The sequence below is a fragment of the Jaculus jaculus genome, chromosome 6 (genome assembly GCF_020740685.1).
Source record: "Jaculus jaculus isolate mJacJac1 chromosome 6, mJacJac1.mat.Y.cur, whole genome shotgun sequence".
NCBI classification, from domain to species: domain Eukaryota; kingdom Metazoa; phylum Chordata; class Mammalia; order Rodentia; family Dipodidae; genus Jaculus; species Jaculus jaculus.
Genome location: NC_059107.1, coordinates 43,698,856 through 43,710,867, shown reverse-complemented (window position 1 = coordinate 43,710,867; position 12,012 = coordinate 43,698,856). Strand labels below are relative to the sequence as shown.

Below are 12,012 nucleotides of genomic sequence, written 5' to 3'. Positions count from 1 at the left end.
GAGGGCTGGAGAGATGGCTTAGCAGTTAAGCGCTTGCCTGTGAAGCCTAAGGACCCCAGTTCGAGGCTCGGTTCCCCAGGTCCCACGTTAGCCAGATGCACAAGGGGGCGCACGTGTCTGGAGTTCGTTTGCAGTGGCTGGAAGCCCTGGCACACCCATTCTCTCTCTCTTCCTCTATCTGTCTTTCTCTCTGTGTCTGTCGCTCTCAAATAAATAAATAAATAAAATTAAAAAAAAAAAGAAAAATTTGATAGAAAGGCAGAGACAGATGTTGCTATTTCAAAGCTTTCCTCTTCCTCTATTCAGTCTTCCTCCAACACTCCTGTACCATCATTGCTGCTAGAGACAGGGAATTTCTGACCTCCCCACCTTGGAGCAGGCTTCTGGGAGAGCCCCAGGTGATACTAGCAAGAAGGGATGTCCATTGAGCCTAACTAATTCTGGGATGTTTGTGTCAAAAGGCTCATTTCAGCTTCTGCTGTTTCCTGCCAGTAGTCCCTGCTATGGTGAGACTGGGGGATGGGGCCAGGGACCCACTTCACTTGAGAAAGTGCGTGCCTGACAGCTGAAGGGTCCCAGAGCAGCAAGCATCACCTTGCCGCTTCTCTTGGACCACTCCGGCTGTCTCCTTTTGATTGACAGAGGCATCTGGCAGCTAAAAATACCCCACTGACCAAGTGCTCTGTATTTCAACTCACGCTGAACATGGCTGCAGTATTGCAACTGAACGTTTCAGAAGTGTCAGGCCCCATGTCAGGACCACATCAGTCCACGGTTATTTTCTGCCCTGGCAGCTTTGCTGGATGCTGAATGAAACCTTTGGCAGGTCATTGGCGGTTTTCTTGCCTTTACCCCTCGGCAGGAACAGTGGTGGAGGGGGAGGTGTGGGCTCAGCCGCTGGGAGGGGGCAGGGGAAGGGGAGGCGGCCTGTCCATTTATAGCCCTGCTCTTTGGGGTGCTGAAGGTGTTAAATAGCAGCAAGGACAAGAGGCCTGGCTCAGTGTGCACATCCACCGCGCTGGCCTGCCAGGCTCTGCCATGACAATAGCGGGCATGGAGAACGTGGAGGTCTTCGCTTCCGAGGGCAAAGGCAGGGGCCTGAAGGCCACCAAGGAATTCTGGGCCGCAGATGTCATCTTTGCGGAGCGGGCTTATTCTGCAGTGGTTTTTGACAGGTATGAGTGGTGGGGAGTGGCCTTCGTGGCCCCTGCTGGCTTGACAAGTGCCAAATTCTCCCAGACTTGCACTCAGAATCACCAGGGGAAAGGATAAAGCGTGTGGGATCCTGAACCTGATGGCGCCTGTCATGGGCGCTTCCTGGGAGAGCTTCTTGCCTGAAGCAGTCATTGCTTGTGGCTGTCGGTGGTATCTAGAAGGTTTGCAGAGCGTGGGCAAGGGCCTTGAGAAACTCTGTCCTAAAACCAGGGACCGTGACTGAAGAAAGACTGCTGTGGGTAGAAAGGGGGTGTGGTGCTATGGGAAATGTTTTCTTACAGAAAACTCATTTTAGCTTCATTTGACATGCAAAAGGGACAAAACATCTAAATAAAATTTATAAATAAATTAAATAACATTTAATATTTGAAAAGTAACTGCTGAGGTAAAGTAACTGCTGAGGTTTTAAGAAATTATTTGTAAGCCTATAAGTTATCTACTTACGTTCCAAAAATTAAAGACTTTTCCACCCACTTCCTTCTGCCTTTCCTCAGAGGTAACCTGTATGAGGATTTAGAATGTATTCTTTCTAGAATGTTCTTATACCATTACCTTTTTTGAAAAGAAAAATTAAATTTTTATTTATTTATTTGAGAGCAACAGACAGAGGGAGAAAGAGGGAGAGAGAGAAAGAGAGAGAATGGGCATGCCAGGGCTTCCAGCCTCTGCAAACGAACTCCAGACACTTGCGCCCCCTTGCACACCTGGCTAACGTGGGTCCTGGGGAATCGAGCCTCGAACTGAGGTCCTCAGACTTCACAGGCAAGCGCTTAACTGCTAAGCCATCTCTCCAGCCCATACCGTTACCTTTATTTGAACTTATCAACATGAGTAGCCATAGTTTGTCTATTTTTTCTTTTTATAGAAATGCTGTCATACTTCAGGTGTCATTTTAGGGTTAATTCTTTTCCACAAACAACATGTTTTTGATGCATGTTCCTGTGGGAACAATAAGTCTACAGATATTTAATTTAAATTTTCAATAATCTATTTCTTTAAAAAATAGTTTTAGTTATTAATTTGAGAGAGAGAGAGACAGAGAGGGAGAATGGGTGCACCAGGACCTCCTACTTCTACAAACGAACTCTAGATGCATGTGCCGCTTTGTATGGCTAGCTTTATGTGGCCACTCAGGAATCAAACCTAGGCCATCATGCTTTGCAAGCAGACACCTGTGACTGCTGAGCCATCTCCCCAGCCTTCAATGATCTATTTTCTTTTTTTCTGAGGTAGGGTCTCACTGTAGCTCAGGCTGACTTGGAATTCACTATGTAGCCTCAGGGTGGCCTCGAACTTGTGGTGATCCTCCTACCTCTGCCTCCCCAGTGCTGGGATTAAAGGTGTGCGCCACCATGCCCAGCAATGATCTATTTCTTTAAACTGTAGTGTAGAGTGATCCATAAACTATAGGGATCATCACTTTTAACTGTTGTAAATATTCCACCTTGTGAACACACAACATTTTAATACCTGTTTTCTAATTTGGTAGTTTCTAATTTTTCATAAAGTCAAGCATTTCTGCAATTAAAATGTTTGCTCATGCTCACTTCCAGGAGTGGTGGCACTCACTTTTAATCCCAGCACTCAGGAGGCAGAGGTAGGATCTCTGTGAGTTCGAGGCCAATGTAGGACTACAGAATGAGTACCAGGTCAGCCTGGGCTACAGTGAGACCCTACCTTGGAAGAAAAAATTTCTCTTTTCTTCTTGTTTTCTAACTGACAGTGAGCTAGGGAATATGGCCCAGTATCATCCAAGGGATATCAGGGAGCCAATGTGACAATGACAGCTCCTCAGGAGAACTTGCCTTAGTCCATTAATCTAGTTGTGTATATCAGGGGTGGGTGACACATGCAGGTGTGCAATTGGCTGACTTCAGAGTTCACACATGAAATTCAGAAGCACACAAGTGGCAATTGCTGTTCTTGGCTCTTTATTTTTTTAATTTTTTAATTTTTATTTTTTTGGTTTTTCAAGGTAGGGTTTCACCCTAGTCCAGACTGACCTAGAATTTACTATGTAGTCTCAGGGTGGCCTTGAAGTCACAGAAATCCTCCTACCTCTGCCTCCCAAGTGTTGGGATTAAAGGCATGTGCTACCATGCCCGGCTGATTTTTGTTTTTATGGTTCTCCGAGGCAGGGTCTCACTGTAGCCCAAGCTGACCTGACTTGAAGGTGGTCTTTAAAGTCAGATGAGTCAAGCGTGGTGGTGCCCGCCTTTAATCCCAGCACAAGGAAGCAGAGGTAGGAGGATCACTGTGAGCTCAAGGCCACTCTGAGAATACATAGTGAATTCCATTCAGGTCAGCCTGGGCTACAGTGAGACCCTACCTTGGAAAAAAACAAAAACAAACAACACAAAAGAACATCTTCATCTAATGCCTGAGTCCCCAAAGCCAAAGTAGCCAGTTGCCAGTTCAAGAATGGCTGCTGTTGAGTGGAATTTTCCTTAAAAGAAAAAAGTCTTTATTTTTCATTTGCAAGCAGAGAGAGATAGGAGAGAGACAGAGAGAATGGGTTCGCCAGGGTCTCTAGCCACTGCAAATGAACTCCAGATGCATGTGCCACTTTGTGCATCTGGCTTTACATGGGTCCTGGGAATCAAACCCAGGTTGTTAGGCTCTGTAGTCAAGTGCCTTAACTGCCGAGCCATCTTCCCAGCCCCCCTAAAAGTATTCTTACTCTTTACATGTCAGTTACTTCCTTCTGGGTTATTTCATTCATTCACATTACTACTACATCTTACATATGATTACAGTACTACATAGTGGAGGCTTATGCTGTCCTATTTTTCATTTAATAGTTTAAATATCTTCTGTACAATTACATACTCTGCATGGACAGTACTCAAAGGCTGCATGTTCTTCTCTTACTTGCTCAAGACAAAACATTGAGGTTGCTTTCCTAATTTTATTACTATAAATGACTTTCTATGTGTTTTAAGTAATAACTACAAAAATACCCTTAATGTGCATTGCAGTAAAACACTACCTGAATACTATCTCGCTATTACAATGGTCATACAAATTAGGATGATTGGGCTAAATGTTTAAAATGATTAAAAAAGAGTTTGACCCTGTCACTGGCCTGTAGCAAAGGCGACACAGACATTGTCAAAATGCTGCTTGGTTGTGGAGTTGACGTCATGAGTATGACTGGATCGGAGGGACAGCTCTGTCGTACGCTGCACGTGGGAACCGTGTGAGGTGTGTGAAGATGCTCTTAGAAAGCGGAGCCGATCCAACAACGGGAACAGACTCTGGGTATCGTTCTATGGATTTAGCTGTTGCTTTGGGCTGTAGAAGTGTTCAACAGGTTATTGAGTCACATTTGCTGAAGTTGCTTCAGAATATCCAGGAGTAATGCCCTGCCATCCACAGCAATGTGTCTGCCCTCTGCTCAGTTCTGGGTCCTTATAAATGGTAGTTTTGCTTACTTATAAATTGTTACCTCAGTTGCAATATTTTCTGACTTTCAGTAAGTTTTAATAAGTATTACTCTGGGTAATTCACTGGTTTATAGTAAAATTAATATTGATCCTTTTTTTTTTTTTTTTTGAGGTAGGGTCTCACTCTAGCCCAGGCTGACTTGGAATTCACTATGGAGTCTCAGGGTGGCCTTGAACTCCCGGTGATCCTCCTACCTCTGCCTCCCAAGTGCTGGGATTAAAAGTGTGCGCCACCACGCCCGGCAATATTGATGCTTTATAACAAATGTTTTACTGTATATTTAAAACTATAAATTAATGCTTTATGGCATGTAAATTTTTATGGTACAGATAGTTATTTGTCTTTGCATCAAGTGTAATTTGACACTTTTAAAAATTATTCTACCCTATTCATCTTCACTGTGTATTATTAACTCATTGACTTACAATAGGACTTGTTGGAAGTCCATGGGGAGAATGCTATTGTTGAATTGAAAAGTGCACAGTGTGATTGTTTACAAAAGGATGATATAAATAAAGTACTTTTCTGCCAAAAAAAAAAAAAAGAGTTTGAGGTATAGCTTGGTGATAGTCCACAAATTTAGCATGCACAAGACCATGGGTCCAATCCCAGAACCCCACATTAGCACAGATACAAAAGTATTGAAAAAGCCATCTAAGGGCTGGAGAGATGGCTCAGTGGCTAAGGTGCTTGCCTGCAGAGGTTAATGACCTGGGTTCGATTCCCCAGTATCCACGTAAAGCCAGATGCATAAAGTGGCACATGTGTCTGAAGTTTGTTTGCAGTGGCTGGAGGCCCTGGCATGCCCATTCTTTCTGTCTCTCTCTCTTTCTTTGTTCTTCTCCCTCTCTCCCTCTCTCTGTCTGTCAGCTTGCAAGTAAATAAAAAGTATTTTTTTTAAAAGCAATCTAGTATGGTGGTATACTCCCTTAATTCCAGCACTCGGGAGGCAGAGGTAGGAGGATCACCATGAGTTTGAGGCCACCCTGACACTACATAGAGAATTTCAGGTCAGCCTGGGCTAGAGTAAAATCCTACAAAAACAACCAAACAAGGCTGACCTCGAACTCACAACCATTCCCTACCTCTGTCACCCAAGTGTTAGGATTAAAGGTGTGCACCACCATGCCCAGCTGGTTAGGATTTCTTTTTTTTTTTTAAATTATTTTTGTTTATTTTTATTTATTTATTTGGGAGCGATAGACAAGAGAGAGAAAGAGGCAGATAGGTAGAGAGAATGGGTTCGCCAGGGCTTCCAGCCACTGCAAACATACTCCAGATGCGTGTGCCCCCTTGTGCACCTGGCTTACATGGGTCCTGGGGAATCAAGCCTCGAACTGGGATCCTTAGGCTTCACAGGCAAGCACTTAACCACTAAGCTCTCTCTCCAGCCCAGGATTTCTTTAACTTTGCTGATTGGGGTGTGCTTCAAGGTAAGAGAACCATGCTGGGAAAATTCTCTCAGGATTAGCAACTATGTAGCATTTGGGTCAGGATCTCTGGCAGGCATTAAAAAAAATTTTTTTTGTTTATTTATTTATTTGAGAATGACAGAGAGAGAAAGAGGCAGATGGGGGGGGAGGGAGAGAGAGAGAGAGAGAGAGAGAGAGAGAGAGAGAGAGAGAGGGAGAGAGGGAGAGAGAGAGGGAGAGAATGGATGCTCCAGCGCCTCCAGCCACTGCAAATGAACTCCAGACACATGCGCCCCCTTGTGTATCTGGCTAACATGGGTCCTGGGGAATCAAGCCTTGAACTGGGGGCCTTAGGCTTCACAGGCAAGTGCTTAAGGGCTAAACCATCTCTCCAGCCCTCTGGCAGGTATTCTTAATCAATCAGGCACATCTGAACTCAACTTGGCCTCAGAATCCTTTCCAGCAGGGGCAGATCAACTAATCAGTTGGAACTGGCATTTATGATGAAGTCTGTTCTCCACCCCTCTCTTAGATGTCTCCTTCTGGCACCAGAAAGGAGCCAGGGGGATGCCAGCTTACCAAGGAGGTGCCTTTTTCAAGCACACCATACTTTAAAGTAGATGAGATAGGGCTGGAGAGCGAACTCAGCAATCAAAGCACTTGCCTGCAAAGCCTAACAACTCAGATAATGGCTCAGGGTTGATTGCCTAGTACCTATGTAAGGCCAGATGCCCGAAGTGGCCCATTCCTCTAGAGTTTGTTTGCAGTGGCTAGAGGTCCTGGTGTGCCCATTTTCTCTCTGTCTCCTTGCAAATAAACTAATAAATAAAATAATGAGACAACAAGGATGGGTGTGCTCTGTAAAAGCCCTTTAGCTCTCTCCACTTGGAGGAGGGTTCTGAGTTCTTCGGAGGATAAAGAACTGGAGCCTAGGGCTGGAGAGATGGCTTAGCGGTTAAGCGCTTGCCTGTGAAGCCTAAGGACCCTGGTTCAAGGCTCGGTTCCCCAGGTCCCACGTTAGCCAGATGCACAAGGGGGCGCACGCGTCTGGAGTTCGTTTGTAGTGGCTGGAGGCCCTGGCGTGCCCATTCTCTCTCTCTCCCTCTATCTGTCTTTCTCCCTGTGTCTGTCACTCTCAAATAAATAAATAAATAATTAAAAAAAAAAAAAAGAACTGGAGCCTACCATACTTTAGCCAAGTGCTCTTTTCTTTTGCCTAAGAAATTCATGGGAATTCATGAGCTTGGACTTTGTTTAATTTTTTTCTTCGTCATTTTAGAAAGTTTTATAAATTTAAATATAACTTTATAAATTATAGAAAAATCAAAAGAAGAAAACAAAACTTGTCTGAGATCTTACCACTCAGAGACTATTTACATTCAGACACATGTCCTTCCAATCTCCACATGCAAATATAATGCATTTAAAATATTTTCTTGCTCCTTGTGAGTTGAAGGTGGAATGGTGGTCTCTTATAAACACTACGTTAAATGCACACCTTGATTATTTTGCTACAAAAAAGTAGAATTGGCCAGGCGTGGTGGCGCACGCCTTTAATCCCAGCACTGGGAGGCAGAGGTAGGAGGATCACTTTGAGTTTGAGGCCACCTTGAGACTCTATAGTGAATTCCAAGTCAGTCTGGGCCAGAGTGAGACCCTACCTCAAACTCTCCCCCACCCCCAAAAAAGTAGAATTGTTTAGTAGCCTGTTTATTTTACAATATGCCATAATATTCCAAACAATCTGTGTCCCTCCAACAATTTTAGTGATTGGATACTATTCCTTTGGTTGACTATTACATGTTACTTTAACTAGATACCATATATATATTTGAGACATTGTCTCACTCTGCAGCCCCGGCTGGTCTTGAACTCATGACAATTCTGCTGCTAACCTCCCACATTGAAGCTTTTGATATCGATTTCCAAATCACCTCACCACTGGAGGAGGTCATACTTTACTAGCTCTGTAGGATTTGTCCCTCCATCCAAATCCTGGCCAAAATAGAAAGTTTTTTTTTATGTTTTCTAACTTAATCTATAATATTTAAAACGTATTTATTTATTTGAGAGAGACAGAGAGAGAATATGAGCGCACCAGAGCGACCTGCCCCTGCAAACAAACTCCATACGCATGCAGCGCTTTGTGTGTCTGACTTTGCGCGGGTGCTGGGAAATTGAAGCTGGGCCATTAGGGTTTAATTGCTGAACCATCTCTCCAGCCCCTTAATTTTAGAGAGAGAGAGAGAGAGAGAGAGAGAATTGGCATGCCAGGACCTCCACCACTGCAATTGAGCTCCAGACACTTGGGCCACTTAGTGGACGTATGCGACCTTGCACTTGCCTCACCTTTGTGCATCTGGCTTGCATGGGATGTGCAGTGAGATTGAACAATTGAAAAAGTCATTAGGCTTTGCAAGCAAGTGCCTTTACCATTAAGCCATCTCTCCAGCCCCCTGTAATGTTTTAATATTGTTTTCATTTGCATCTATTATTTAAAAAGTAAAAGTTTAATTTTTGGTAATGCTAGCATGTATTCTTTTATGGTATGTGTGATGCTGGGGGTGGAACCCGGGGTTTCACATGCGCTCGGCAAGACTCTCTCAGCCCTCAGCCCAGGTTGTCCTTTAAGGCCTTCATTTTTTTTGTTTTTTGAAGTTGGGTCTTGCTCTAATCCAGGCTGACTTGGAATTCACTATGTGAGGGAGGCTCTGGGTTTCAGGTGCTGGGAGAGGAGAGGGAGAGAAAGAGAAGGAGAAATTGATTCTGGAGCCTGGAAATTGTTAGGTCTAGAAGCTTATAGGTAAGAAACATTAATTATACATGTGATTAAAAGAAAAAAGCAAGTAATCAGGCATAGTGGTGCACACCTTTAATGCCAGCATCAGGAGGCAGAGGTATATTGCCATGAATTCGAGACCACCCTTAGACTACATAGTGAATTTCAGGTCAGCCTGGGCTAGAGTGAGACCCTACTTTGCCAAAAAAAAAAAAAAAAAAAAGAAAAGAAAAGAAAAGAAAAAAAAAAAAAAAAGAAAATCCAGGCATGGTGGCGCACGCCCTTAATCCCAGCACCAGGGAGGTAGAGGTAGGAGGATCACCATGAGTTCGAGGCTACCCTGAGACTCCATAGTGAATTCTAGGTCAGCCTGGGCCAGAGTGAGACCCTACCTCAGAAAAGAGAGAGAGAGAGAAAGGGAAACAAAAACAAAAACAAAAACAACCAGGGCTGGGAAGATGGGTCAGCAATTAAAGGCACTTGTTTGCAAACCCAAGCCCTGTTGGCTTGGTGTTCAATTCTCAAGCCATCCACATAATCTAGAATCAAACAGTGGGGCTGGAGTGATGGCTCAGTGGTTAAGGTGCTTGCTTGCAAAACCTGACCTAAACCTAAAGCCTGGGTTCAAGTCCGCACAAAACCCAACGCACAAGGTGCTAGTCCTGCTGTGCCCAGTCTTCCTCTCCCCCTTCTTTCTTTTTGAGGCAGGCCCAACAGGCTGGCCTCTTTATTATTATTTTTAATGCGAGAGAGCAAGAGAGAGAGAGAGAGAGGAGAGAGAGGGAAAGAGAGTGGGCATTCCAAGACCTTCAGCCACTACACTCACAATCCAGACATGTGCACCCCCTTTTGCACATGTGCCACCTTGTGTGTTTGTGTCACTGTGCGTCTGGCTTATGTGGGACCTGGGGAGTTGAACATGAGTCCTCAGGCTTTGCAGGCAAGTGCCTTAACCACTAAGCCATCTCTCCAGCCCCTCTCTCTGTCTTTCTGCTTGCAAATAAGTAATTAATTTTTTTAAGTGAGGAAAGCATGTGATGTTTGTTTATAGCCACAAGAGGCTCTGGAATGACCACCCGTCCCCCCATATGAATAAATAAATAAAACTTTTAGAAAGGATGGAAAAAAGTGCTCATGGTAATAAACCAATATTTTAGTTTCCTATTGTTGGAACAAATTATCAAAACTTCAGTGGCTTAAAACAACACAGATTCACCAACTTAGGGGTATGGAAATTCAAAGTTTAAAATGACTCACCTATCTGTATTTTGCTTTCTTCTACCTTTCAAAGATGGATCCATCACCCTTCCTACATCCTTAAAGCCAAATCAGTATAGGGCTGGAGAGATGACTTAGTGGTTAAGGCACTTGCTTGCAAAGCCTAAGGATCCAGGTTCAATTCTCCAGTACCCTTATAAGCCAGATGCACAAGGTGGCACATGTGTCTGGAGTTCTTTGCAGTGGCTGGAGGCCCTGGCACATCCATTCTCTTTCTCTCTCTTTGCCTCTCTCTCTCTAATAAATAAACAAATAAATAATAAATATTTTTGAAGTGTCTCTTTTAAAAATATTTTATTTATATATATATTTGTGTGTGTGAGAGAGAGGTGGATAGAGAGAAAGAGGGAATGGGCATGCCAGGGCCTCCAGCCACTGCAAGTGAACTCCAGACGCATGTGCCACCTTGTGCACCTGGCTTGCATGGTCCTGGGGAATTGAACCAGGGTCTTTAGGCTTCACAGGCAAATGCCTTAACCACTAAGCCATTTCCTCAGTCCATAAATAAATGTTTTTTTAAAAAACCTATCAGTATGGCATCTTCACTTCTCCCACTTTCTGTCTCCCTTGATGCCCTGAGCATTAGGATTAGGACATGGACATTTTTCAAAGACTATTCCTCAGCCTACCACAACCATGCCTTATTACACAAGTTTGCTAAATCAGTCTGACTTATCACAAAACATAGAGAAGAAGCAAGGATAGTTACTGGATTTTTGTTTTCAACTCTTCCCTCTGTTTTACTCCCAACTCCGTGATAGGAGATGAATCCAGAGTCTTTACAGAGTAAGCAAGTATCCTGTCACTGATACACCCCAGCCTTCCCTTCAAGTTCTTTAATGTAACTTGACCAGGCTGGGTACTGTGGCACATGCCGCTTTAATCTCAGCACCTGGGAGGTTGAGGTAGGAGGATCATAGTGAGTTTGAGGCCAGCCTGAGACTAATTCTAGGCCAGTCTGGGCTAGAGCCAGACACTACCTCAACCGCTCCCCCCAAGAAAACTCCCCCAGCTCCCTACACCCCCCTAAAAAAACAACCAAAAACTTGATCAGTTCTCCCATGATTCTGATTAAAGAGTTAAAAGTGCCCAAGAGGAGCCAGGTGTGGTGGTGCACATCTTTAATCCCAGCACTCAGAAGGGGAGGCAGAGTTAGGAGGATCACTGTGAGTTCGAGGCCACCCTGAGACTTCCATAGTGAATTCCAGGTCAGCCTGGGCTAGAGTGAGACCCTACCTTGAAAAAACAAACCAAACCAAACCAAACCAAAACAAACAAACAAACAAAAAAAAAAAACCCATGCCTGAGAGGGTTGGAGAGATGGCTCAGCAGTTAAGGCACTTGCCTGCAAAGCCTAAGGACCCAGGTTCGATTCTCTAGTACCTACATAAGCCAGATGCACAAGGTGGCTCATGTGTCTGGAGTTCATTTGCAGTGGCTGGAGGCCTGGCACACTCATTCTTCCTCTATCTGCCTCTCTGTCTCTCTCTCTCTCTCAAATAAATAGAAAAAAATATTTTTAAAGAAAGTGCCCAAGAGATTATGTATATGTATGAATGTAGGGAAAACAATCAAAGTCAGCATGGGAAAAAGTTGAGTCCTTTCAAGGATATTCAAATCAGCTAGGCTGTTTTTGCAAACCAGAGTGGTTATGAGCTTCTCTAGGCCTAGTGGGGGACAGCTGGGTTTGTAGCTGGTGTAATTCGATGTGAGCCTGTGGGAAAGCCAGGATTAGTCCTGGCATATTCAAGAGCACACATGTGCCCTTGATCTGCTAACAACTGCTGAGGGGATGGTGGAGGACAAATGATGCTATAAATGGAAGTAATTTAATAAAGGGATTAGAGAAATTCTTGAACAAATTGTTTAGAAAATGAATGG

The 12,012-nt window shown here is 44.1% G+C and overlaps 1 protein-coding gene across 2 annotated transcripts in view; it reads left to right on the top strand.

The window, feature by feature from the left end:
- Positions 1-1,038: 1,038 nt before the first annotated feature.
- The window catches only part of Smyd1 (SET and MYND domain containing 1), a 67,759-nt gene continuing 56,785 nt past the window's right edge, over positions 1,039-12,012 (top strand). For both annotated transcript variants that reach the window (XM_004660508.2, XM_004660507.2), the window contains exon 1: positions 1,039-1,175. In XM_004660508.2, coding sequence (XP_004660565.2) covers positions 1,039-1,175 — 137 coding nt within the window. The remainder of the gene's footprint in view (positions 1,176-12,012) is intronic.